A 26,695-nucleotide genomic window follows, 5' to 3' on the forward strand; every position below is an offset into this window, starting at 1 on the left:
CTAGGTAAAATCTTTAAAATTGACCCAGAGTCGTTGCTTCTGTACGGATCCGATGATTCCGTTGTCGTTCCAAATCCCGATGGATCTTTCCCGGCACTTGATAGTTTCGTTTCCTGGACTGTCACCGGAGATGCACAAAAGTGCTCGCCCACTAACCGGGGTTTGAACCCGTTTGGTCTTGACCGTGACGCTGGAGCTGGAGGATCTTCGTGCGATGCCTATGTTAGGAAAAGATTCAAGAAACAAAGAAAGTAAAAATGGACAGGTAAGGTCGTCCTCGCTTATTGATTGAGGATATAAAGCCCAGTTTATCCACCCAATAAGCACAAGGCTTGCCATCATAGCACCAGGCATCAGTGCCGGGCTGGTGGCTACAGCTTGATGTGGCTACACATTAAATGCAACCTTTTCCTTTGGTAACGCTGCTTTTTTGGCTCAATGATGCTCTGGGTAAAACAAACAAGAAAAAATGCAATTTTTATTTTCCTTTAAAACACATTTGCTATTGAGCCTACTGCATGACCTGTTGTTAACACTGCATGTTCGCTTAAATATAGCTCGGAGCCTTCAACTAGTTAAAGTTAATATCTGATTTGAAGAACAAAATTCATTTGTTTGTTGTACTATTTAACATTTGACCTAATAAAAATTGAAATTTTCAAATATTAAGATATTTGAAAACAGACAGCACCACGAAGATAAAGGCCAGGGACATAAAGAAAAGCCTGTGGATCTGAAAAATGCCAAATGATGATTATTTACTTTGTGGGTTCTGAATAAAATATCTGTTTTTAGACTTGATGCGAACACATCCTCAAAATGGATTATTTTATGAAATCTTTGGGGTGCATGAAAAAGCATGATCTGCCCCAATGATTGGCCTTACGGCCCATTAATCCTATGGACCATTCACGATAAAAAAAATACATATAGCAGTCCCCGTAAAAACTTTTTTCAAAGTTTCCGCAAAAATGGGAATACTGGCCTTAAGTTAGAACCAATGGGTTATAGGGCCATTGTGACGTAGCCGTAACCTGTTCGCAAGTCCCTATGTTTTCCCTGTCTATTTTTTTCACCAGTGTATGTTTCCCAGTCCATAAGGGTGGATTGGGGGGGGGAGGGAGATTGGGGCAATGGACCCCTCATAAAAAGACCAGATTTTTCTATTATGAGAAAAGAGGTGACTAGTTTTGTCTATTTCCCTGCCTTTAAAAAAGCCTGCAAACAGCCCTAAAAAGTAGCCTCCCCTGCCAGAAGGCCTGCAATTTTTTTTCTATATGAGAACATTTCCAAAATGTGTAGCCCCCTTAACATAGGAATTGGGGAACTTTTGAGCACCCGTTTGGGGGGGGGGGGGAGCATCAACTGCAAATTATAACTTAATATTGATGCCTATGAATCTAATATTTGAGAACAGTTTGGATTGGTGCTTCATTTTTCCTAAAATGTGCGTTAATCCTATATAGAAGAATGCTGTTCAAGTCCAGCAAATCAAAGTGCAAACAGTTGTTTAATTTTTAATTCCAATTGTTGCTGCAGGAACACCATCAACCAGTCATGGCAGTGCAGAGACTGGGTTTACCAAGAACATTGTTATCTGCAGTGTGGATGACGATGGGGCACTGCGAGAAATCAAGTCAAGCACCTTGATGATTTGGGAGGAGGCATCAACAACAGACATTAAGCGGCTACTCATCAAAGAGTCGGACCATTTCAAGCACTGCAAGAGTGAAGGGAGTGTCACTCTTTTAGACTCTAAGGGTCTTGAAATAGAAAACACCTCTGCTACCAAAGGGTAGTCTATACCATTTATTAAGCAGTTTGTTACAAGTCCTGAAAATCCTGTTTACATTCATCTCTTAAATAATTTAAGCTTTATGAAACCACAAGAAAAGTCAAACAAAATAATCAATTCACAACTTGACCCTAGACAATGTTTTGTATGTATCAAAGTAACCTCCAGATTGACATTAATGGATTTGTAAGTATTATACAGCATTATGTTTAGCTGTAATTTTATAATAATAAGGGCAGATCCAATATTTTTTTTGGGGGGGGGGGAGGGCACCAAACTTTTTTTGGGGGGGAAGCAACAAAATATTTATTTTTTTCATGTAAGCCTTTGTGGCCGCTCTCAGGGGTAAGGCAACATTAATTTTGGTGTTTTTTTCATGCTTTTTGAAGAAATAAGTGTGAGTGAGGTTACACTTCTAATGTTCCGACACCCCTATGTTCCGACTGCACATATTCCTATTCCTAACCCTACCCCTAACCAGGAGTAACACAATCTAGGTTGTCAGAACATAGGGGTGTCGGAACATAGAGCAGTCACCATGAGTGAAATCCAAATATTCAAATAACCCAAAAACACTCTAAGATCCAAACTTGAATTTGGAAACCAAATATACAAAGTTGAAAATAATAACAATCTGGACTGGCCTTAAGCAAAAGAGTTTGCCCCATTCAGCTGACATATCCTAAGAAACACTTGTTACATCCCGAAGTGGGCACACTGTAGCCTCAAACACATGTCAGTAGTCCACGAGCTTTGACATCAGTGTTTTGTAAACAAACTCTTGTGGTTTTACTGACTGTATAAAGAGCATTGGTGGAATTTCGTTGTGGTCACCATGGGGCCATCATCAAAGAATAGCCGTGCATCCATCCTCTTTGTTAGCACATTCACATATGAATCTCATTTTATTTCTTCATTAAGGCCCTTCGGGCATGCATGTGATACGTGATTAATCTTGGCGTTATATGATACGATGCGCAAGTTTTATTTGCACTTTGAAATGCCATCGATAAATTCCAATAACCGAATATTCGCTCTTTATACAATGAAATCTTCGAATTTTCAAAAATTTGCATCCTCCCAACACTAAAAGGAATGGACATGAAATAGACCAAAATTTCAAACTTTCATAAGTTTTTATTATGCAAGTTCCCCCCCCCCCCAAGGATCTGCTCTTGACCTGTTTTACGTTCGATGTCCACTGCATGGAGAAAATAACCCTAAATAAGTGTGCCAAAGTGCAGCTTCATAAACTGATTATTATTTGATTAGAATTGGCTGCACCATGAACAATAAAGGTTGATCAGTTGTGTGGTTTCTGATTACATAGCATTTGAAACCAATTGATCCATACCATTCTTATGTCTGTGATGGACAATTCAGCGGATTAGAGAAAGAATTATTGGCTTTTTCGCGAATTTTGCGAAAAAGGCATTCTTTTTGTCTTGATATTTGGCTTTTCCGCAAAGTTGCGGAAAAGCCTTTGTTTTTGTTCTCATTTTTTTTTTTTTTTTTTTTTTTTTTTTTGGCTTCTTCTTTTTGTCGCCTAAATCCCATAGACTTTGTGCACGTTTTTTCTCATCGCCACTTTTGGCATTAATCTTTGTCATACATCATTCAAAGTTAGCATAAGCATAGTCCCTATAGCAAAGATGTGTCCCGAAGATTGACGTCATGGTGACGTCATCGACTAATTTATTATAGATTTTTGAATATTTAATTTTTCCCATAGACTTTGTACACAGAAATTAAAAAAAAATTGTCTATTTGCAAAGGGCAGTTTTGACTCTTTGCCAGTAATTCATTTACACCAGTCTTTGTCTAAGCAAAGACCCTAATTTAAACAACATTGTGTAATGATGACGTCATGATGACGTCATCAGGTGTGTGTTTATAGGCAATTAAATTGTGACACTTTTAATATTAAAAAATGCATAAGAAATCAACCGTACGCGTCCGCAGCATTTTGTTGCCGGCAAGTGGTAGAATAGGTTGAGGTCTTTATTTCATTCAGTGTGCGTGAAATCACGTGACCCTTGCTTCCGGTCGAAAAAGGCCAAAACCGGAAGTGGCTTATTATTTAAAAATGGTAATAGATATGAACTTGCTTTTAACGGTGTTAGTCTCTTGGCCGATAGTATTCTTCAAATCATCTACCGATGACGTCATGCAATCTTCGAGCGCCCTCTAGCGACAGGTTGAAAATTAGCAAAAATGTATTTTGAATAGATGTCTGTGGCGAAGTTTGTCGGAATCACCTAAATATTGGTGTATATGATGACCTTGACCCACTTAAGACGTGTGCGAAGTTTTAGGCGAATGACGGCATCAGACCGGAAGTTATAATAAAAAGACCCTTTTTCATTTGAAAATTCCTGAAAAATCAACCATGGCAGTTTTTATGTTTGTTTTTACTTTAATTGTCGATTGAAGGGTAGGTCTAAAACATTTTAAAGTTTCGAGGCGATAAGCGAACTCGAACATACCCTACGCACGCTTAAAACTTCACGTTGACAATACCTCTGCTTCAAAACATGCACAGGACAGGACGTCCACAATGTACATGTACATGCATTGCACGTACGTTGTACATAGGCACATAATCGTATGTCAGTCAGCCTACAGCGCACGTGTTGCTGAGGTCAAATCCTGTCCACATTGACCGTTTTAACTTTGACAGATTTTATGTTCATGCATGCGCATAGACAGGGACGTATTATAGCACTTTTGGCATTAATCTTTGTCAGATATCATTGAAAGTTGGCATAAGCATAGTCCCTATAGCCAAGATATGTCCCGAAGAGTGACGTCATGGTGACGTCATCAAGTGATTTATTATGGATTTATGAATAATTAATTTTTGTCATAGACTTTGTACACAGCTTTCTCCACAAGTCTTTCCCTATACAATTACACTGATATATCTTACTGAGTAGTTCTGAACTTCGGCTGAGAATTACTATGAGAAGGAAAAAGAAATCGTATTTCTTTACGCCTGTCATTTGATTGAAAATATTCCCAAGAGTTAGAATAGCAAGTAATATTTTATAAAAATGTTTCAGTTTAAAGGAAAATCACGCATTTGAAGGTGCAGTTTTTCTGCTGTGGGATTTTTAACCCATTGACTTTGTACACGTTTTCAAGCCACCATTTTCATAACTTGGCGATCTAAAATCGTCATCAAAGTTACAGCCAAGGAAGACCCTCATACAAAAATTATGCCAAGACTATGACGTCACGATGACGTCATCACCTAATGTTTTTATTGATTTTTGAAAATTTACGTACATATTGTGAAGTCATATCTACAGAAATGTAAGTCTGATTGGGTTGAAACTTGGTATGTGGTTGTACCAGGATGTGTTATAGATTAAAAATGAGGTGACGTCATGATGACGTCATCCTGAGATTTTATATGAATATTTATTTGTTTGGACCTTTTAGCCATATCTCCCGAACGCAACATGCAAAATGCAAAATTCTTTTTTGCATTTGGTCTGTTATGTAATAGCTTTTCGCACAAAACTGGAAAAATGTGTGACGTCATCATGACGTCATCAAAATGCGATTTTTCAAAACTCATATAAGGAAAGGTCCAATTGCCATGAAACTTGGTGGGTAGGTAGTTAATCATACTAGTATGCAAAGTTCGAAGTGACGTCAGGATGACGTCATCAAAAACTTTAAAAAATATTAGTGGATTTTCAAAGTGCGTTTTGGACTCTTTTGCCAGTAATTTATTTACACCACTCTTTGTCCAAGCAAAGACCTTGTACACACGCACATACATCATATTGCCGAGGTCAAATCCTGTCCACAGTGACCATTTTAGCCGATTTTCGGCTAACTTTGACAGATTTTATGTTCATGCATATTCAGGGTATTATTGATTAAAAAAAATCATAATGCGGAAAAGCCCTATGTTCTGTTGCAAACAGACATAGACCTCTAGTTGGCTTTTTCGCAATTTTGCGAAAAAGCCTTTCTTTCTGTTCTCATTTTTTTTGTATCTTCTTCTTCTTCTTCTTCTTCTTCTTCTTTTTGTCGCCCAAATCCCATAGACTTTGTACACGTTTTTTCTCAGTGCCACTTTTGGTATTAATCTTCGTCTTACATCATTCAAATTAAGCATAGTCATAGTCCTTATAGCAGAGATGTGCCCCGAAGAGTGACGTCATGGTGACGTCATTGACTAATTTATTATAGATTTTTGAATATTTAATTTTTCCCATAGACTTTGTACACAAAAATTAAGAAAAAATTGTCGATTTTCAAAGGGCATTTCCGACCCTTTGCCAGTAATTCATTTACACCAATCTTTGTCCAAGCAAAGACCCTAATTCAAACAACATTGTGGAATGATGACGTCATGATGACGTCATCCAGTGTTTATTTATAGGCAATTAAATTGTGACACTTTTAATATTTAAAAATGCATAAGAAATCAACCGTCCGCGTCCGCAGCATTCTGTTGCCGGCAAGTGGTAGAGTAGGTTGAGGTCTTTATTTCATTCAGTGTGCGTGCAATCACGTGACCCTTGCTTCCGGTCGAAAAGGCCCAAACCGGAAGTGGCTTATTATTTAAAAGTGGTAATAGAAATGAACTTGCTTTTAACGGTGTTAGTCTCTTGGCTAAAAGTATTCTTGAAATCATCTACCAATGACGTCATGCAATCTTCGAGCGCCCTCTAGCGACAGGTTGAAAATTAGCAAAAATGTATTTTGAATAGATGTCTGTGGCGAAGTTTGTCAGAATCGCCTAAATATTGGTGTATATAATGACCTTGACCCACTTAAGACGTGTGCGAAGTTTTAGGCAAATGACGTCATCAGACCGGAAGTTATAATAAAAAGACCCTTTTTCATTTGAAAATTCCTGAAAAATCAACCATGGCAGTTTTTATGTTAGTTTTTACTTTAATTGTCGATTTAAGGGTAGGTCTAAAACATATCAAAGCTTCGAGGCAATAAGCAAACTCGGACATGCCCTGCGCACGCTTAAAACTTCAGGTTGACAATACCTCTGCTCTAAAACATGCACAGAACGTCTATATGTACATGTACATACACGTACGTTACGCACATACTGTACATCGTATGTCAGTCAGCCTGCAGAGCACGTGTTGACGAGGTCAAATCCTGTCCACATCACAGTGACCGTTTTAGCCGATTTTCGGCTAACCTTGACAGATTTTATGTTCATGCATACGCATAGTCAGGGGCGTATAATAAAACATCATAATGCCGAAAAGCCCTATGTTACGTATTTAAAGGTGCAGTTTTTCTGCAGTGGGATTTTCCACAAGTCTTTTCCTATACAACACTGATATCTTACTGAGTAGTTCTGAACCTCAGCCGAGAATTACTATGAGAAGGAAAGATAAATCGTATTTTTTTCGGTCTGTCATTCGATTGAACATATTCCTAAGGGTCAGAATATCAAGTAATATTTCATAGAAATGTTTCAGTTCAAAGGCAAATTACAAATTAAAGGTGCAATTTTTCTGCAGTGGGATTTTGTTTAGCCCGTTAACTTTGTACACGTGTTAGCCCATTGACTTTGTACACGTTTTCAAGCCACCATTTCTATAACTTGGCGATCTGGAATCGTCATCAATGTAACAGCCAAGGAAGACCCTCATACAAAAATTATGCCAAGACTATGACGTCATGATGACGTCATCACCCAATTTTGTTTATTGATTTTTGAAAATTTACGTGCATATTATGTTGTCCTGTATCTACAGAACTGTAAGCCTGGTTGGGTTGAAACTTGGTATGTGGCTAGACCGGGATGTGTTATAGGTAAAAAAAACAATTAGGTGACGCCATGATGACGTCATCCGGAGATTTTATATGAATATTTGAGGTTTTTGACCTTTTAGCCATATCTCATGAACGTAACATGCAAAATCAAAAATTCTTTGTGTATTTGGTCTGTTAGGTAAAAGGTATTTGCACAACATTTTGAACAAAATATCTGACATCATTATGACGTCATAAAAATGCGATTTTCAAAATACACATATAAGGAAAGGTCCGACTGTCATGAAACTTAATGGGTAGGTAAATAATGGTACTAGTATACAAAGTTTAAAGTGACGTCACGATGACGTCATCGTTTGGTTTTTATAATTTTAAGATATTTTAAATTTTATTGTGCTTCCACAAATTGCACACTTTCTTTCACCGGATTGACATTAAACTTGGTTCAAACCAAAATCACAATGACAAAATGTGCATTGAGAAGGTCTTAAGGATGACGTCATTGCAGGGCAAGTGACATCATTTGATAAAATTATACTTTAGGAATTATTCTAAGCGTTTTGAACAACCTTTAACTGCATAAAGCACTCTGAAAAGTGACTGCAAAAGGACAAACGAAACAAATATTTGTAAAATGCGAAAAAGCCCTGTGTTCTGTTTGTAAACAGACATACAGCTCTAGTTTTTTTTTCTTCCTCTTCCTCTTCTTCTTCTTCTCCAAAAAGCCCATTCAATTTGTACACGTTTTTTCTCTACACGACTTTGGTGCTTTTGCAACTTCGGATTTTCATCAAACTTATACCAATGAAGGACCCTTATGCAAGGATGATCCTAGAACAATGACGTCATGATGACGTCATCGACTAATTTATTGTATATTTTTGAATATTTAATTTTTCCCATAGACTTTGTACACAGAATTTTTTTTAAAACGTCGATATACGAAGGGCATTTTCGACTCTTTGCGAGTAATTCATTTGCACCATTCGTTGTCCAAGCAAAGACCCTAATTCAAACAACATTGTGTAATGATGACGTCATGATGACGTCATCCTGTGTTTTTTTATAGGCAATTAAATTATGACACTTTTTAATATTTAAAAATGCATAAGAAATCAACCTTACGTGTCCACAGGATTCTGTTGCCCGCAAGTGGTAGAATAGGTTGAGGTCTTTATTTCATTCAGTGTGCGTGAAATCACGTGACCCTTGCTTCTTGTCGAAAAAGACCAAAACCGGAAGTGGCTTATTATTTAAAAGTGGTAATAGAAATGAATTTGCTTTTTACGGTGGTAGTCTTTTGGCCAATAGTATTCTTCAAATCATCTAACAATGACGTCATGCAATCTTCGAGCGCCCTCTAGCGACGGGTTGAAAATTTTCAAAAATGTATTTTGAATAGATTTCTGTGGCGAATTTTATCGGAATCATCTAAATATTGGTGTATATGATGTCCTTGACCCACTTAAGACGTGTGCGAAGTTTTAGGCGTATGACGTCATCAGACCGGAAGTTCCGTTGAAAAGACCTTTCCTTTTTCAAAAATTGCTAACAAATCAATCCATACAGATATAATCTTGATTTACCCATTAAATGATAGCGTAAACATTTGCCTCAACAGTGCCAAGTTCCGAGCTTGTGAAATTGTTCACACAGTTGACGCGGCGTCGGCAAATTATACCCTTGCGCAAGTTGCTGCAGAGAGAGTCTCATCCACATGTAAAGCAAGCATATACCGCAAGTGTGTGCGCGTATACATATCCATTGACCAGATTCGGCATCGCCTGCTTCCCATACACCACACACGCACGTGGTCGTGAGGGCGCGGACCAAGCGCCACATTGTCAACTCATGGATATTAATTTCCCTTGTTGAACTCACCAATAAGCATAGCCCCTATAGCAAAGGTGTGTCCCGAATGGTGACGTCATCAAGTGATTTACTATAGATTCATGAATAATTATTTTTTTTCCCATAGACTTTGTACACAGCTTTCTCCACAAGTCTTTTCCTATACAAGACTGATATATGTTACTGAGTAGTTCTGAACTTCGGCCGAGAATTACTATGAGAAGGAAAGAGAAATCGTATTTTACCGCTTTGTCATTTGATAGAGAATATGCCCAAGAGTCAGAATGTCAAGTAATATTTCACAAAAATGTTTCAGTTTGAAGGCATATCACGTATTTAAAGGTGCAGCTTTTCTGCAGTTGGATTTTTAGCCAATTGACTTTGTACACGTTTTCAAGCCAACATTTTTGTAACTCAGCGATCTGCAATCGTCTTTAAAGTTACAGCCAGGGAAGACCCTCATACAAAAATAATGCCAAGATTATGACGTCATGATTACGTCATCACCTAATTTTTCATTGGTTTTTGAACATGTAATTTTTCCCCATAGGTTTTGTACACGTTTTTAAAAAGTTGGACTTCGGCAGTCTGGTCAATCCGAATGATTTCTTATTTGTGCACACTCGTGGTGCACGACGTACAGAGGGTCCCAAACAATATCTTCATATTGATCGAAAATGCATATTTTTTTCTCTATACGTTTTGTACACGTTTTTATCGATCTTAATGATGTGAGTAGTCAATTTCGGCCGGGAATTACTGTGTGAAGGAAAGAGAAATCAGAGTAAATTTTTCCTATAAACCACTTTATCTCCTAAAGTACCAGGAAAGATACACAGGGAAAGATTTTGCAAAAATAATGACGTTATGATGACGTACCCATCTGATTTATTATGAAACTTTATTATGGAGCTATTGTTTTGAATATTTACATTTTTCCATGATTTTATTTGCAAGTTTTAAGGCACTTAATCAGTTAGAAATGTCTGATTATTATTTATCCCCTGAACAAATTAGTTTATTAAAAGATCTTTTAATACATGTATTTAAAAAGAAAAAAAGCTTTGTTAAATCTTTGTACCTTGACGTGCTCAAATTCTTAAATCGTCAAGCTGTAGTTATTTTATTAAAATACAAAAATTTGTTTCTAGATACTGTATTGAAACCGGGTTGTTTTATACATCATACCATGACCATGCAGCATGTTCCGAATACTATACATGCTTACACATGTGCCGTTTGTGTTAGAAAGTTTTAAAAGAACTGGAAATAAACCATACTTTTGAAAGAATTATAATTTGAGCTGTACACAGCACGTTTCATATATACATATTTTTGTGAAGAAGCAAGAGAAATGTGAAATATAACTGAAGATTTTTTGACTTCTTGTTTTGTCACAGAGCCGCATTGAGAAAATAATTTTTCCCAGTTAATACAATACATCTCTTTGTAAATAACACTTTACGAAGAAAAACATGCCTCTGCCATTTGAATGAAAAAGTGATTTGAATCCTGTCCGAAAGTGATTCCTCCTTTTTATTTGTATAACTACATGTAATTAAATGAAGCTGATAACAAACATACAGAAGCTTTATGTGAGCATTTACATTTGCATACTATTTAACAGCATGATAACTCTTTAGGTTTTGAAAGTAAAAAAAAATGAGGATTGGCAGGTCCGTGAGTGCTGTTGACTGTTTTCTAAAATTGATACTGTATGCCAATTGATATAATATAGATATGAAATAGTTGGAAAACAGTGAAAACCGGGGGGGGAAGTCAGTTACGATGTACATTTTAACCGATATACCCTACTGAAAATATTTCAAAACTTTCTGCCCTTTGTTAATGACGGAAATGTTTCTTCTACACTTATTGCAAACATTCTAGTGCAATTTTAGGGTAGCTCTTCTCATGATTTGCTTGTTTTTTTATGGCCATCACATGATTAAAAAAATATTTACACTAAATACCATCTTCCCAATGTTTGTTAATAAACTTATTTGAGAAAAGCAACCAACCAGGTTTATGAGAATTGCCATATAGTATTTTTGGACAAATGTATCTTCCAAAAAGACTACAAAATATCGACAATGATTTTAGAATTGTATATAAATCTTACAATAAAAGCCACAAAATTCATGTTGACGGAAATACCAGTAATCAAACGTTTTCTACATTACGAGGTTAATATTTAACAGACATTCATGCTTTTTCAAAGTTCCGTGGTTCAATAACGTATTCTAGAAGTTACATTGCTCTGTCAAAAATTCCAAGGAGAGTATTCTGATATAAAAATGAAAATTACAGGGACGTATCAAAAAATGAAGAACCACATCTACAGCTATGGTGACGAGAAACTCTTCAATCAACCAGCTCCAAAAGAGGCAGGCACATCAATACAGTTGGTTTCTACATGTTTAAAAAATCAAATAAAATTTGTTGAATTCAAGACTGATAAACAAAGTGATACTTTTGTGTTTTTAACAAGTAACCCAATGCAATTTCTCCAGATTGGCTTTGAGGTCTGCAATACTAAGTTCAAGACAACAACATAACAAACTGTGTACATGTACTGTTGCACATGTATCTGTTGCACATCACTGTAGTACACAACTCATGAAAAAGAGGTAAACCCTTCAAAAAATGGCAACTGCCACCTCTCAGCTTCATTTCAATAAAAAAAAGTTCGAATCTGTAAAGTGATTATTCATTCACCTCAGTACTTGATCTTGCGAACAGTAAAGTCTTCAAGGGCTACAAAGTCACAGAGAAGGAAAACCTAACAGAAAGGAGGACCAAAAACAAGATGAAAGAAAAAAATTAGAAACTGATGAAGGCAATATTTGCTTGTTTGCTTACAAATGATATATGGAACTGAAGGTGATACTGTGCAACTTGTAAAGATCCAATCAATAATCAATAATCAATAATCTGTTTGTACAGATGGCAATTACTTATCAAACATTTTTTAGTTTGACAGGTTTGGGTAGCTTTTTTTTCACGGGAGGCTCACAAACCATCTTAGTAAAGTGACAGTACTAAAAACATTTTGACATTTTGAAGTTTAATTATTTGTACAGATACTAACCAACAATCCTAAGAGTGATGGTGGTTTGGTTATTGTCATCAGCAATCATGACTGTTGATGTGGACAGAAAGTTATTTGAAAGAGCAATGATGTTAAAGACCTTCACTATCCAGGTAACTTAAGTGACACCAACATGCAGCAGGTGAAAGGGCATCATGTCGTGGATGTTGCAGATACATGTAAAGTTTGTCAGGACTAATGCCAACAGTTATCACAAGAGAACATTATCATTATACTATAATCCAATTACAAGTGGTCAGCCATCTTGGCTAGTTGCATTGTGGCTTACAATTTACAATCCAGTCCTGTGACAGTGACTACTACCCATGATGAAAAAAAGAGAAGATTTAATATTTGCAAGGATGCTCGTGGCTGTAACTTCATAACACTGACTGCTAGTCATGTTGATGACAAAAAAACCATGTCCATGCAGTAAGGATGCTGATGATAACATAAGGTGAGGCTGACTGCCAGCCATGTTAATAACACCGTAATCATTTCCACAATGATGGAGATAGCTGTAGCTGATATAGACTCCCAGCTACAATGTATGATGATGATGACAAGGATCGGAACGGGCTTAGGTGAGACAGACTACAAGCCATCACGATGATTGGTCAATATGTCCATAAAGATGGTGGTTCTTTAACCGCCAGCCATGATGATGTCAATATACATAGGCAAAAGGTCCACAAAGATGGTGATGCTTCTCGCTGACACTGATGGCCAGTTGGAGGGTGGCAATATCCATGTAGCCACCAGGTCCACAAAGTTGGTGATGCCTTTAGCTGATACTGACTGTCAGCCATGAGGATGAAAATACAGCTAGCAGGTCCACAAAGATGATGATGGCTTTACCTGACACTGACTGCCAGATATTAGGGTGGCAATATAGCCACCAAGTCCATAAAGATGATGATGGGTTTAGTTGACACTGACTGCCAGCCATGAGGGTGGTAATATAGCCACCAAGTCCATAAAGATGATGGTGGGTTTAGTTGACACTGACTGCCACCCATGAGGGTGGTAATATAGTCACCAAGTCCATAAAGATGATGATGGGTTTAGTTGACACCGACTGCCACCCATGAGGGTGGCAATATAGCCACCAAGTCCATAAAGATGATGATGGGTTTAGTTGACACTGACTGCCAGATATGAGGGTGGCAATATAGCCACCAAGTCCATAAAGATGATGATGGGTTTAGTTGACACTGACTGCCAGATATGAGGGTGGCAATATAGCCACCAAGTCCATAAAGATGAAGATGGGTTTAGTTGACACTGACTGCCAGATATGAGGGTGGCAATATAGTCACCAAGTCCATAAAGATGATGATGGGTTTAGTTGACACTGACTGCCAGCCATGAGGGTGGTAATATAGTCACCAAGTCCATAAAGATGATGATGGGTTTAGTTGACACTGACTGCCACCCTTGAGAGTGATAATATAGCCAACAAGTCGACAAAGATGATAATGGGTTTAGGTGACACTGACTGCCAGCCATGATGGATAATTGCCCACTCTACTCCTTTGGGCATTTGACAGTTGCTTTTCATGGAATTAATCACCTTTCATTTTTCTAATCCCAACTACCGCTATTAATATTTAAGGTACTGCAGACTATTTACTCTGATGTTTCACTTTCTGAATATATTTTAACAAACACAACATAATCGTAAAAGCAATTCTACTTCATCTTAACTCAAAAAAGTGCATGAAAATATGACAAATTATGTAGCAGTAATTCAAATGCTTGAAGTTCACACAGCAGATGAATGTACCACTTTTTCAGTCTTCGGTGTTGGCAATTATGCATGTCATCGTGTCTACAAGAATGATGATACCTTAAGCTGACACAGACTGCCAACCATAATGATGACGACAACTTATATCATCAAGTTCATAGGGACGTGATGGTTTGAGCTACATGTATATGGTCACAGACATTTTGTGTAAGTCATATCAAGTCCACAAGAATGGTGATGCTCTTATTAGATGACACTATTTGCAAAGCATGTTGATGCATGACACATAGTGATCATGTTTTATAAGATACCAATAGCCTGGATTTGATTCGGGTACGTATACAGGTACATTTCTTTCAATAAGCATGTTTGTGTAATTTAAGTACTTAAATAAAACTTTCAAGATTTGACCTTAAGTAAGTACAAGTCTGTAAAAAAATGGGCAAGCAAAACCTCTCTTTAAGAAGACTTTCCATAATTCTTTGAATCACAACAATCTGAGGATTGTCCATGCCACATGATAAATGATTAAAAACTTGGCAATTTAAAAATTAAACCCTGTTTGTGCACAAAGAATGCTTATTACAAATTAGTTACATTAATGACATCACTACACATTGTGTTGTCTGCCGGAGACAATGTGTAAATGGTAATCAATGTGCAATTATGAAATATGCTGAAATTCTATGGAACTTGCATTTTATGCTCGATCAAAGTTTATTAAATTGTTGATTAATTTACAATTCTTTTTACAAGTACTGGGTGCTGATTTATCTTAGTAAATGCTTTACTCTTTCAACTTATAATCCACTCACAGATGACTCATGTATATCATTTTTTATTGTGATTCGAATGCCTTCATGGTAACTGTAGTATGTAGGAATTACATCAGCATGTACATTATCCATATTTCTAATGTACACATGATCAATTAAAGTCCCACCTTCAGTTGTTGCATTTGTGATATATTGCTTATAGCCCTTGATTCGCATGAATCTTTCAACACGTGAACATCCTTTTGAAATATCTTCATTGAAATCACCCATTATGATTGATCTGTTTGATACTCTGTGAATTTCATCAAGGAGACATTCTGCATTAGCAATAAAAGCGTGGATAGGATATGATGCTGGCCGATAAATTACCACCAAACAAAAAGAAATTTCACAAATCACCTGCAATGCAATATACTCAATGTTCATTACAGGTAATCTTAGTCTACTGCAAGTCCTGTTCCTCCTAACATATATAGCAACACCTCCATGACACTGTTGTCTCAACATTTGCGTTATACTGCTTGAATCATTATATGAAAGATTTCTGATCTGATGATAGCATTTAAATTCTGTTACTTCTGTATCATTGCATAACTCATTATCAATCCATGTTTCTGTCAAACTAATGAAATCTGATACCATAAAATCTTTGTTATATTTTAGGTCCATAAAATGTTCTTTCAATCCTTGAATATTATGCATCATGATCACTGTCTGCTCCAAGGGCTCTGTGCTTTCATTATTTTCATCAATAAAATGTGGCATGTTACGCAATGAATCATGAATTGATTTATTACAATAGATATACTTTTCATCAAAGCCTTCAATCAGAAGCCCATTAAGTGATGTCACTCGACTCATTGCAACATATGCTTGACCTGATGAAAATGTGCGCTGTAATGACACAACAGCTTTTTCAGTTGTCAACCCTTGTACTTTGTGAACTGTACAAGCCCATGCTAATTTCAAAGGAAACTGACGTCGCATCCACTTTTTGGTCATATTTTCTTCTGCTCTCTCAATTACAATAGAATCATCATTCACTGACAATTGACATTTCCTTTGCAATTTCATTCCAATATTTTTATTGTCAAAATGAATATGTATACCCTTAGGAGAAGAATTATCTGGCAGCATAGAGATTGCAGACACAGTTCCCATTACTCCATTGACAAGTCCATCTGACACATCAATATTTTTTGTTAGCATGACCCTTGCACCAATGCCTAGCCATAACGACTCAGGTAAGCTGGTGAAAATTGCTCTCTTTGGTATTTTCTGTTCTCCACTTTTCTTAGTTTTACCCGTATCTCTCTGAAAATCATTTGATAAAACACATGTACAATCAGTACACTTTGCAAACAACATTTTCAAATTATATTCATCCACTTGTTTGTTGCATGGGAAAATATGTAGTGCATCATCCCAATCTTCACCGGTCTCTCGTGATTGTAACATTGTTACATCTTCATTCTGTATTTTATCCTGCTTGGATCTGACACGTAACCTATATAAAGTTTCTGCAAACTGGATATCTTCTTTCTGTCTCATAATCTCTGTTAATTCAACGCTCTGAAAATAATTATTCCACAGATCTACTGTTACACCCATGTTGTACAAAGCCTTTCCTTTCACTGGAGGCAATTGATAAAAGTCACCAACAGCTAAAATACTGACATTCCCAAAGGTTTTGCTATTATCTCGTATTTGCTTCATTTGACGAAGACGCCCATGGATATAACAAAGCATTTTGTGATCAACCATTGATATCTCATCAATAATCATAATTTGAAGATCCTGCAGTGTAACTCTTAATGTATTCAATTTGTCATCACCGAGGGGTTGATAAGGCAATCTTGCATCTGTAGGAATTGACAATGCACTGTGAATTGTACTTCCATTGATGTTAAACGCTGCAACTCCTGTAGGTGCAGTGATTAATACTGATACATTATCCGGATTATGATTCATTTTTGAAAATAATCGTGTTGCTTCATAATATACACACTTGATCAAATGGCTTTTCCCGGTTCCAGCTCCACCAGTCAGAAATACATGAAATGGTTCAGGACTTTCTCCATTAACCTTTTGTAAACACCAGTCACGAATCTTGTTAAAAACATTCCTCTGTTGTTCATTTAATGATCTCAATAAAAGTAATGCATCTTGTTTTGATATTTTAGCAGAATGTGGTTCAATATTATGTGTTCTTTCTTTATTGTCAGGCTGCAGATCTGGAATATCACATTCTTCATCATCTTCTTCAACTGGTTTACGTTCTCTTTCACATTCCAATCTTTCTTGCTCACTTGTTGGACAAATCAAAGCCCATGCATCCTCATGCACACCAAATTTTTCCACATATTTCTCTGCTGCCTCAAGACTCTCAGCATTCTTCTCATACTTGGATCGATTATCTTCAACTGTAACACTAACTGATACCATATCACCATTTAAGCAAACAGCCCCATTTCTATAAAAGTCTTCATATGTCTCAAATTGTTCTGGCTTCAATTGAGCATCTACGAGATGTGGAAGGAACAATTGCAGTAAACTATGGTAGTATTTTTCAGAGTATTTGGTTATTGAAAACCGTGGATATCTTATGACTGCTGGTTCAGTTCGACTACGTTTCTGTATATGACCCAATCCATTTTTCAATGTGAATAGTCTTGACTTTTTTGATTTGTTACAAGTATCTGCACTATAAATAATTCTATAATGTGAACAGAATGTTGCAAGGCACATGTTTTCAAAAGTATCAGTATCTGGTCTTGCTTTATAACGATCAACTCGATTTTTCATAAATATATCATCATCATCTTCTGATTTTTTCTGAATTACACTCAATGGTAAACTCATTCTTACTGGACTTTCACCAACAGGAATAAACTCCACTTTTCTTGAACCCTCTTTTAATCGCAGACTACAAACACGAAACACTGCTTCTTGGGCAGATACCTCACGATTATGCAAGTACACACACCCGAGTTCCTTCATACTTTTTCTTGCATCCAAATTACCCTTCCTTGCTTCACTTAGAGTATGAGATAATAACTGGCCCATTTCACGCTCAGACTTAGACATGTAGGAAACAACATAAGCTGCACATGCATATTCATCACATATATACTGTATATCCATATTTGCGTTCCAGCATCTTATCAGATCAGGATTGTACTGATTGACCCAAACATCTTGAGGATCTCTTTTCATTATAATACTAGTTTTTGTACTTAAAAGATCATTAGCCTTTTCAAAATCAGTCTGCATAATATTGATACTTTTAAACAATTCTAAGGCTGACATGTTTGCGTTATTCTTATCTTGTATAGCCTCCCAAACAGATTTCAGTAACTCCTTGGCTTCATCATGCTTCTTTCTATCACTAATTGTGCCACTCTCATCAACATCAATGCAAACATCTTCTTTTACGTTCTCAGTACCATCATTATCACTGCGACCACTTTCATCAAGGTCATTATCATTATTAAATTCATTCTCTTCTGCATAAGAATTCTTATTGACTACATAATCAGCTGATGGATCTGGTTTCGATATAAAAGTTCTGACAGATGGAGGTCTTGGAAAGTTGAATCTACACTCTGTCCCCTTCTTTTTACAAGATTTGGAATGTTTCCTACTATGCAACTGCACGTGACTCACAATGTCATTCAATTCCTCATGTTCTTCCTTTGAGGGCAACTTGCAACTAACATATCTATCAATAAATGTTACAACTTCATCATCTGTATCCACTTCAATTCGAGGAGCGTTTTCAATCCAAAATAAACAGTGAGTATGCGGAGAGCCTCTTTGCTGAAATTCAACTCTATAAAAGTAATCTTTCACTTTTCCAACAGGATTCGCAGGTGACAAAATGACATCCTTCAAAAATGTATGAAATCTTCGATCAAACATTCTAGCCACAGTCACAGGATTACTTCGTAAGATTAAACATTTTTCATTCCAATCCAAATCTTCAATTGTTCTTGAATCTCCCTGTTGCCTTAATAGTGTATTTATAACTTCTGGCCATCTCATGTCAGCTGAAGAAAATGAACAAAACCACGTAGGTATTCCAAGTTGTCTTATCATAGCCATAACATCTCTTTGTGCTGACTGCCAATAAGGTGGTGTACCTCTAATAGGTTTCAAGAATTTGTAACCACTGTCAGACTGCAAAATCTCATTTAACTGGTCTTTGTCTTTAATCATTCCAGCTCCCAATTTGCCAATATTTGAATTTCTTCCTGAACTTTGACGCATTGCAATTGAAACTTTTGACATTACATTTTGAACTTCTGACAGGTACTGTGCATAAAAGATGTACTGAATATTCTTTGCAAATCTATTATCAGCATTCATTAATCGGTTAAGGAAATATCTTGAAAGTGTTATGCGCACTGGCCGATCATCATTAAAGATTGGAGTCCCAGATGGAAACAATGCAGGAAAACATTTGGCTTCATTACCTTCTTCCATCAACACTCTAACAGGATTATTTCCTTCACAAGGTGCTACATTAAGTACATCATCAAAGTGTTGATCAAGCACTTCTTGTCCAATATCTACAGGTTGTAAGCATGTATCCAAAGGAATACCACACAAACGATCATCTGTTTCATCATCACTTCCACCCGACTCCTCATCTGAACATTGTCCTGTTGTACTATCCTGTTCTTCTAATTTATGATCATCATCCAATAATGGATTTTGCCACTCTTTATTCACTACAATGTCTTTGTACCAAATATTATTCGCCTTGAGATAATGCAATGCATTTTCAACATTATCCTTGCTCACCAGTTGATATTGATAATATCCTTTGTAAGTTAATTTTCTTTTCAACTTCACTCTTATCAACTCATTACTACTGTTACATCTCGGCAATGCTGTTAGTGTTTTTGTTATATTTGATGGCACACATACAACCGGACCATGAACTCCATTCTGGCCTCCCCTTGGCAATGCTAGCATCTTCATAAATGGTATATTAATTGAGATCAGATGTTCCTCTAATATATTCAAACATCTTAATTCCTCAGGAATGTCAACCAATTCCAAATTATTCATCCAAGCTTCTGCAGGTATCTTTTTTTGGCACAATTTCCTGTGACACGTGTAACAGATCCACAAATATGATCCACTTGATTTCCAAACAAAGCACTGCTTTCCAAGTGTTTCCTTACCAGCGGAAGTATCAAAATATTTTTCAGATATAGAATCAGTGTTACTGTATTTGCCTTTATTACATCTCATTACTTGATTCTTAAATAACAGTTTACAACAAACAGCACACACATACTCAGGTCCCATTGAAACTTCTTTTCTCCAAGTAAACATGACATTCTTCATTTCGCAAGCCATTTTCTTCTGCTTCATTCTCTGTGCTAAGTTTCTCTGTTTCATTTTTTCACGATATTCAGCATTGATACGATATTTAAACTTTTGAAATCTTATCACTTTTTTCCTGTATGTCAAATTACAAAAATACTTCCTTCTTATAGACTGAATGAGAGCATTTCTATATGCTGATTTGCAATGATATTTCTTCTTTACATCATCCTTGTGATACCTGTTTTTCACTCTATTCAATTTTCTTTCCCTGTTTTCCACATCTTCATGATATTTATTTTTTGTACTTTTAATCTTTCTCTTTCTATGAGCACCATCTTTCTGATACTTACTTTTATCATGATAAAGCTTTCTTTGTCTGTGTACATCATCTTCCTGATACTTAGTCTTGGCATGATGGACCTTTCTTTGTCTGTGTACATCATCTTTCTGATACTTAGTCTTATCATGATAAAGCTTTCTTTGTCTGTGTACATCATCTTCCTGATACTTAGTCTTGACATGATGGACCTTTCTTTCTCTGAGTATATCATCTTCCTGATACTTAGTTTTGGCATGATGGACCTTTCTTTGTCTGTGTACATCATCTTCTTGGTACCTCATCTTAGTATGTTTAAGCTTCTTCTCTCTGAGTACACTGTCTTCTTGGTACTTAACTCTTGTAACCATAACCTTTTTTGCTCTATATGCTACATCCTAATGATACTTCTGTTTCTTTCTGGCTGCATAACTAATTTCCTTTACTTCAGAACGATTTTTCTCTTCTTTATTTTTTTTATATCTTTCTCTAGCTTTCTCTTTTTGCAGTTTGCTTCTCATCTTATGATTGACACGTTTACGTCGTTTCTTATGAGATTGCTTTGGCTTCTCTAATTCTGAGTCTCTCTTCATCACACCATCACAGCTACTGTTATCTTTTGTTATATGCTCAGTACAATGTCTATAAACATCCTCAGTTGACTCAGTGATTAACTCATGGACACTCTCAACTACATCATAATGAACCTGTCTCCTGTGATACAAATAAATGCCTGAATCTGACAATCCATGACCATGAGACAACATACCAGTAAATATGTACCAATTACTGACCTCATTGTATGTATATATGCTCACATTTAATAATTCAGCCATTGCCATGATTTCTACCTCTGTTGCCCATGTACCACTATTCAAGATTTCTGACCTTATAACATACTCTTGCACTGTTGAGTATTCTTCTCTTACCAAGCACTGAAACCTAGCTGAATTTTCCAACAGATGATTCACAACTAGATTTCTAAGCTGCATGTGATTATTTTCAGATCCAGATACAGCATAGGATATTGCTCTAAAAAAACAATTCCCATCACCTTGAATTCTCTTAACATGATTAGGTCGGCCCATGTTTTCACATTGTACAATATTCTCTTTACTTGGCAAACAAATCTTTGTTAAACCCAATGTATGACACAATGCTCTCCTATCACCATTAGTTAGTGGAGCAAATTTAAAATTAGTTGGCTGATTTATTCCTACTATTTCTACATCACCTCCATTATCTTCCACTGTCTGCACATCACTGCAAGCATGACAATCTCTTCCATTAACAATTTCAACAATATCAAGACATTTTCCAATATCTTCATCATCATCTATCCAAATTGAGACCCCTGTAATTTCAAATTGTTCAGTGCCACATAAATTCATGGACTTACCCAGTTCAATACAATAATAATACACACCTTGCCAAGAAGACACACACATGAGTAAACTCTTTCCTTCACTGTCTTGTTGTCCATGCTGATTTCTAGAATGTGAATCAAAGATATAATACAAACTGTCTTGAAAAATTACTGAAAATGTGTTTCCATTAAAAGTGAAAAAACATGCAGGATGTTTTTGGACTGTTTGTTGCACTGCACTACTCAATGGAATCATATTAAAGTCCGTGAAACCTTGTTCTCCAAAAGTACCAGAAACAGGATCATCTATCCTTATTTGAAAATTTTTGTTAAAAACATCTATTTGATCAGGCAACTCAGTAACCAACAAATAATCATCTTTTATTGTTGAACTACAGGATAAAAAGCTATACAATTCATTTCCTGTAGTCAATACAAAATCCATGTCCTTAGAAGTCCACAGATTTAATTTCTTCACTTTCTGATACAATATTGCACAAAGTGAGTTTGCTACGCATTGCTTACCAGAATTTTCTTGAAACCTATAATCACCTTGATGAAAACTACCTTGCACAAGTTTCTTATCGTCTTGTTCTTTTATGTTTTTCTTCACTTTTTCTTTGTCAATGGCATTAGAAAGTGGACGCAAATTTTCTATTTGTGACGCAAGTTTGCCCCTTTTCTTACTTGCACACACATTATTTTCAGAGCAATCTTGTACATGTTCTGCCTTTCGTTTCATTCTGGTTTCATTCTTAGAATGTTCAGTTTTTTTCCAATTGATGTGTTACTTTCTGGCAATTGGCTCTCTGACTGTTTTTTGAATCAAATATCTCTGCTTTTTCATTTCTCTTATTTGTTTCATTTATCTTTGTTCTTCCATCAACATTGTTTTTTTTACTACGCAGTGAATATCCGCCAGTTTGTCTAGGTACAAACTCTGAATTAACTGAACCCATCAAAGTATCCTTTTTAGAAATGATTTGAAAACATTTCAAGGCATGTCTGCACTCTTCAACTCCAACACTATTTGATTTGCAATTACCTTCCGTGCTACTCACACATTCATGACAATTTTCAATTGAACTTTTCCATTTTCCTTCCCAGTATTCTTTTGCAACTGTTTTCTCTCTTGCTTTCTGTTATCTATTACCATTTTTGCAGCATTTTCACTATCAGTAGGGACATTTATTATGATTTTATTACCTTCACTTTTGTTTTCTGTCTCAACATTTTGCGCAGTGGATGGTTCCATCATGTCTTCCTCAAAATCATTCATCAAGGTCTGCTCGTACAGGGTCAAATCTACAGCAATATTAAGATGGTAATACAATGATTCACAATAATTAATTTCTTGGCATCTACAGCAAACCCACATAAGTGATTTCCTGAGCAGCATATCATGGGTACTACTACATGCAAGTCCCATACAATCAACATGATACCACAATCCACAGCTACATTGTACTTTGGGTTCAAATGGCATAATCAGTTTATCACACATCCAACATTCTTCATCATGTCTTGCAATATGTCCCTCTGATTTATCATTACCTACTTCAGTATCTACATGTTTCTCTTTCTCTTTCCTCAGTGATTTATACTGACTCTTCCTTTTCACACGTCCACATTTCAAACTATCCCTCTTTTTACAACTTTGCACTCCTTTACACTTTCCAGTCAACTTCTTGGAGATACCATTAATGACAACACTTAGAATCCTTCCAGTCTGACTCTGCTCATACTTTCGTCTCTCTTCATTTGTCTTCCTTTCCTCTTTGCTCACATGTTCCTCAATCCGCTTACCACACTTCAATCTGTTATACTTCTCTCTTCTTTGTTTTCTTCTCATTTTCTTTCTATTTGGCTTTGATCTTTTCTTTTCATCTCGAACATACTCCACAACGGACTCTAAAACTTCATTTCTCGAACAACATGTCTGTTTCTTTACCTTCAATCTTTTCAGTGCTGTGTAATGCTTCATCCTCTTCTTGGTCATTTTCTTCGTCCTCCATTTCTTTAATGCAGCAATCCTTTTCTGTAACTGACCATCTGAATCAACTGCAGACTTACATGTATAATTAACTTCAGATCCCACTTCCAACAAATCTGCCAAACAAATCATCATTCCATAGCATATTGACAAAGCAATTGAATGACAATACACTCTATGAAGAGGCACATTCCAGTAGTATACTCCCCAAGGAGGCATATTCCAACAGCATACTCTTGAAGGAGGCCTGTTCCAGTAGCATACTCCCGAAGGAGGCCCGTTCCAGTAGCATACTCCCGAAGGAGGCATATTCCAGCAGCATACTCCCGAAGGAGGCATACTCAAAAAGGATACTGTCGGGGGAGACATGTCCAACTATTGTTGTTGTCCAACACTCTTGAAACTGTAATAGATAAACAAACAATCCATTAACATCAAACATGCCTCCCAATACAATTATGCCTTCAAGGCATCCCAAAGTCATCTGCCTTCCACAAAATACACAACATGCATGATCATTGTATAACAATGCTAAATTTGTAACTACAAACCTTTTTGTCTAGATGTACCAAAAAAAATCATAAATTATTTGTAATTCCAGGCTACTACTACTACATTTACTAGTACAATTGATGATTACGTCCACAATTAAGCTAGTTCTGCAATTTAAGAGAAATAGACTTCATATTAATGATGTGCATCGAGTCGTGTTGACCGAACCAAACTGACCCAAAACATTAGAAATATAAACCGAATCCGAACCGAAACCAATCTTGACTCCCTCAAACCGACCCGACCCGACCAAACCCGACCCGATAAAAACCAAAAAAAAACAAAAAACGAATACCTTAATTGCTGGGACAAAGTGATCTCTTTTCTGTGCCTGCCCTTACCCATGTGGCATGAATTCTTTTGGAAAACAATTGTCTCTCTTTGTCATACGCAGTGGGTTGATCAAGAGTATTTCCGCTTATGGGACAAACGCATGGTACTGTTACAATGTATCTATTTTACTGTCAATCCCATTCGACTGGAGAATTTAATACCGTAGGAACTTGATAGTGCACTCGGTTGCCACTCCACACAATGGGCTGCAGTCAGAGTGACTGTCAATAATATATTGCATCACCTAAGTTTCTCAACTGTTTCAATTTATTTCAATTTATTTCGGTTTATTTTGGTTTTTCCCAAAGATGGCTAAACCGACCTGACCCGACCCGAAAATAAAAAATGCAAAACCAAAACTGACCCGACCCGGCTGAAAAGATGGACAAACCAACCCGACCTGACCCTAAGTCGGTTTCGAGTCGGGTCGGTTTCGGGTCGAGTTTGCACACCACAACGTCATATGCACAATTGCCGGCAATTCAATTCACTCTTACATTGTAGTTTAAGCAAAGACCCTTTGGCAACTCCTTGACCAAAACTAGAAATAATTTCTATCAATAATGCCTTTCAACAAACACTATTTAGCAACTTCTTTGTAATACATGTACATGTACATGTACCTTGTTTTTCAATGGCAATTCAAGCAAAGACTCTGAGCAAGTTCTTGCAACAACTTGTAATTTCTCACTGAGACAGTAACCGATACATTTGAAGTTTGAATATAATTGTCTCTGAAACAGTTACCGAAAGCTTTCACTTTTCTTTTTGCTTCATATAACAGATAACTATTAATACAAACATACAACCTGTTCTTTACACACCTTTTGCTACATAAACAACTTCAGTGAGAGGACATGGAATGAGAAAATGAACACGAAAGGAAATACAGTGGAAATGAAATGAGATGATCAGAAAAGGTCAATGGGCGAGACGAAATGGCGAACTGGACGTACAAATAACCAACAAAAAGATGTCGTGGAATAACAACAGTACATGTCATGCATGTAGCCCAATAATATGAATGTATGGTCTGCACCATAATCTGATATCTTTTTGCTATCATTGCTGCCCACCCTGCCCACTACTGACTGTCATAAAAAGTCAACAACTTTCAGTTAGTTTAACAGCTCATGTTTTTTATACTGATTCAAAAGCCACAAGTTTTCAATTGCATTTAGAGAAACTTTTTAAGAGTTTACTTAGAAAACAATTAGAATTTTACAGACCAGTCCCATAGGGTTTGTACACAAAGTGTCAAGTGATGTCCATAAATGGTTCTTTTTCCCAACAATGCTCAAAATGCAACGTGTTTTATAGTATTTCCATCACATCCATACTGTACTACATGCCATAGTTTTAGGCCTACTTGAGCATGACTTGAGATAGCCCCATAAATGTGGCCTATTTACTGGACTGCCTCCGTAAACATAGGCCACACATCCACAAAAACGTGTCGACTTTGCCAAATTTTGATTTTCACATTTAGGCTTAGTTTGTAGGTTTTTTTTGCTTTAAAAGCATTCTCACCCTCTATTTAGGCTAATCAGAAAGTGCTGCCTTTTTCAGATGTCTAATTTTTGTGAAATTTCATGTTGAAATTTTGATACGCAAACGTGTGCAAATGTATCTGGAAATCTCACGAAAAATGGACATCTGAAAAAGGCAGCACTTTCTGATTAGCCTATATAGAGGTTGAGAATGCTTCTAAAGCAAACAAAACCTAAAAAGTAAGCCTAAATGTGAAAATCAAAATTTGGAAAAGT

At 36.5% G+C, this 26,695-nt stretch overlaps 1 protein-coding gene across 1 annotated transcript; it reads right to left on the reverse strand.

Moving 5' to 3' along the window:
• On the reverse strand, positions 1-24,066 carry LOC119733831. Its single transcript, XM_038207201.1, has 6 exons — positions 24,003-24,066; positions 23,258-23,356; positions 22,112-22,176; positions 21,615-21,631; positions 16,865-20,142; positions 1-218 (listed from the first exon to the last, which is right to left on the reverse strand). The coding sequence occupies exons 1-6, from the start codon at positions 24,064-24,066 to the stop codon at positions 1-3; spliced, it is 3,741 nt and encodes a 1,246-aa protein (XP_038063129.1).
• Between the last annotated feature and the right edge of the window lie 2,629 nt (positions 24,067-26,695).

This window comes from Patiria miniata, unplaced genomic scaffold, assembly GCF_015706575.1.
Source record: "Patiria miniata isolate m_02_andy unplaced genomic scaffold, ASM1570657v1 HiC_scaffold_26, whole genome shotgun sequence".
In the NCBI taxonomy this organism is placed as follows: Eukaryota; Metazoa; Echinodermata; class Asteroidea; order Valvatida; family Asterinidae; genus Patiria; species Patiria miniata.

Bases quoted from the DNA above. Each gene is read 5' to 3' on its own strand.
- LOC119733831 (XM_038207201.1), bottom strand. From the start codon at position 24,066: ATGGAGGACGAAGAAAATGACCAAGAAGAGGATGAAGCATTACACAGC. The intron at 23,357-24,002 runs GTAAAGAAACAG...ATATTGCTGTAG, and splicing joins CAGCACTGAAAAGATTGAAG to ATTTGACCCTGTACGAGCAG. The intron at 219-16,864 runs GTGATGACAAAT...TTCCTAACATAG, and splicing joins ATTGCCTTATCAACCCCTCG to GCATCGCACGAAGATCCTCC.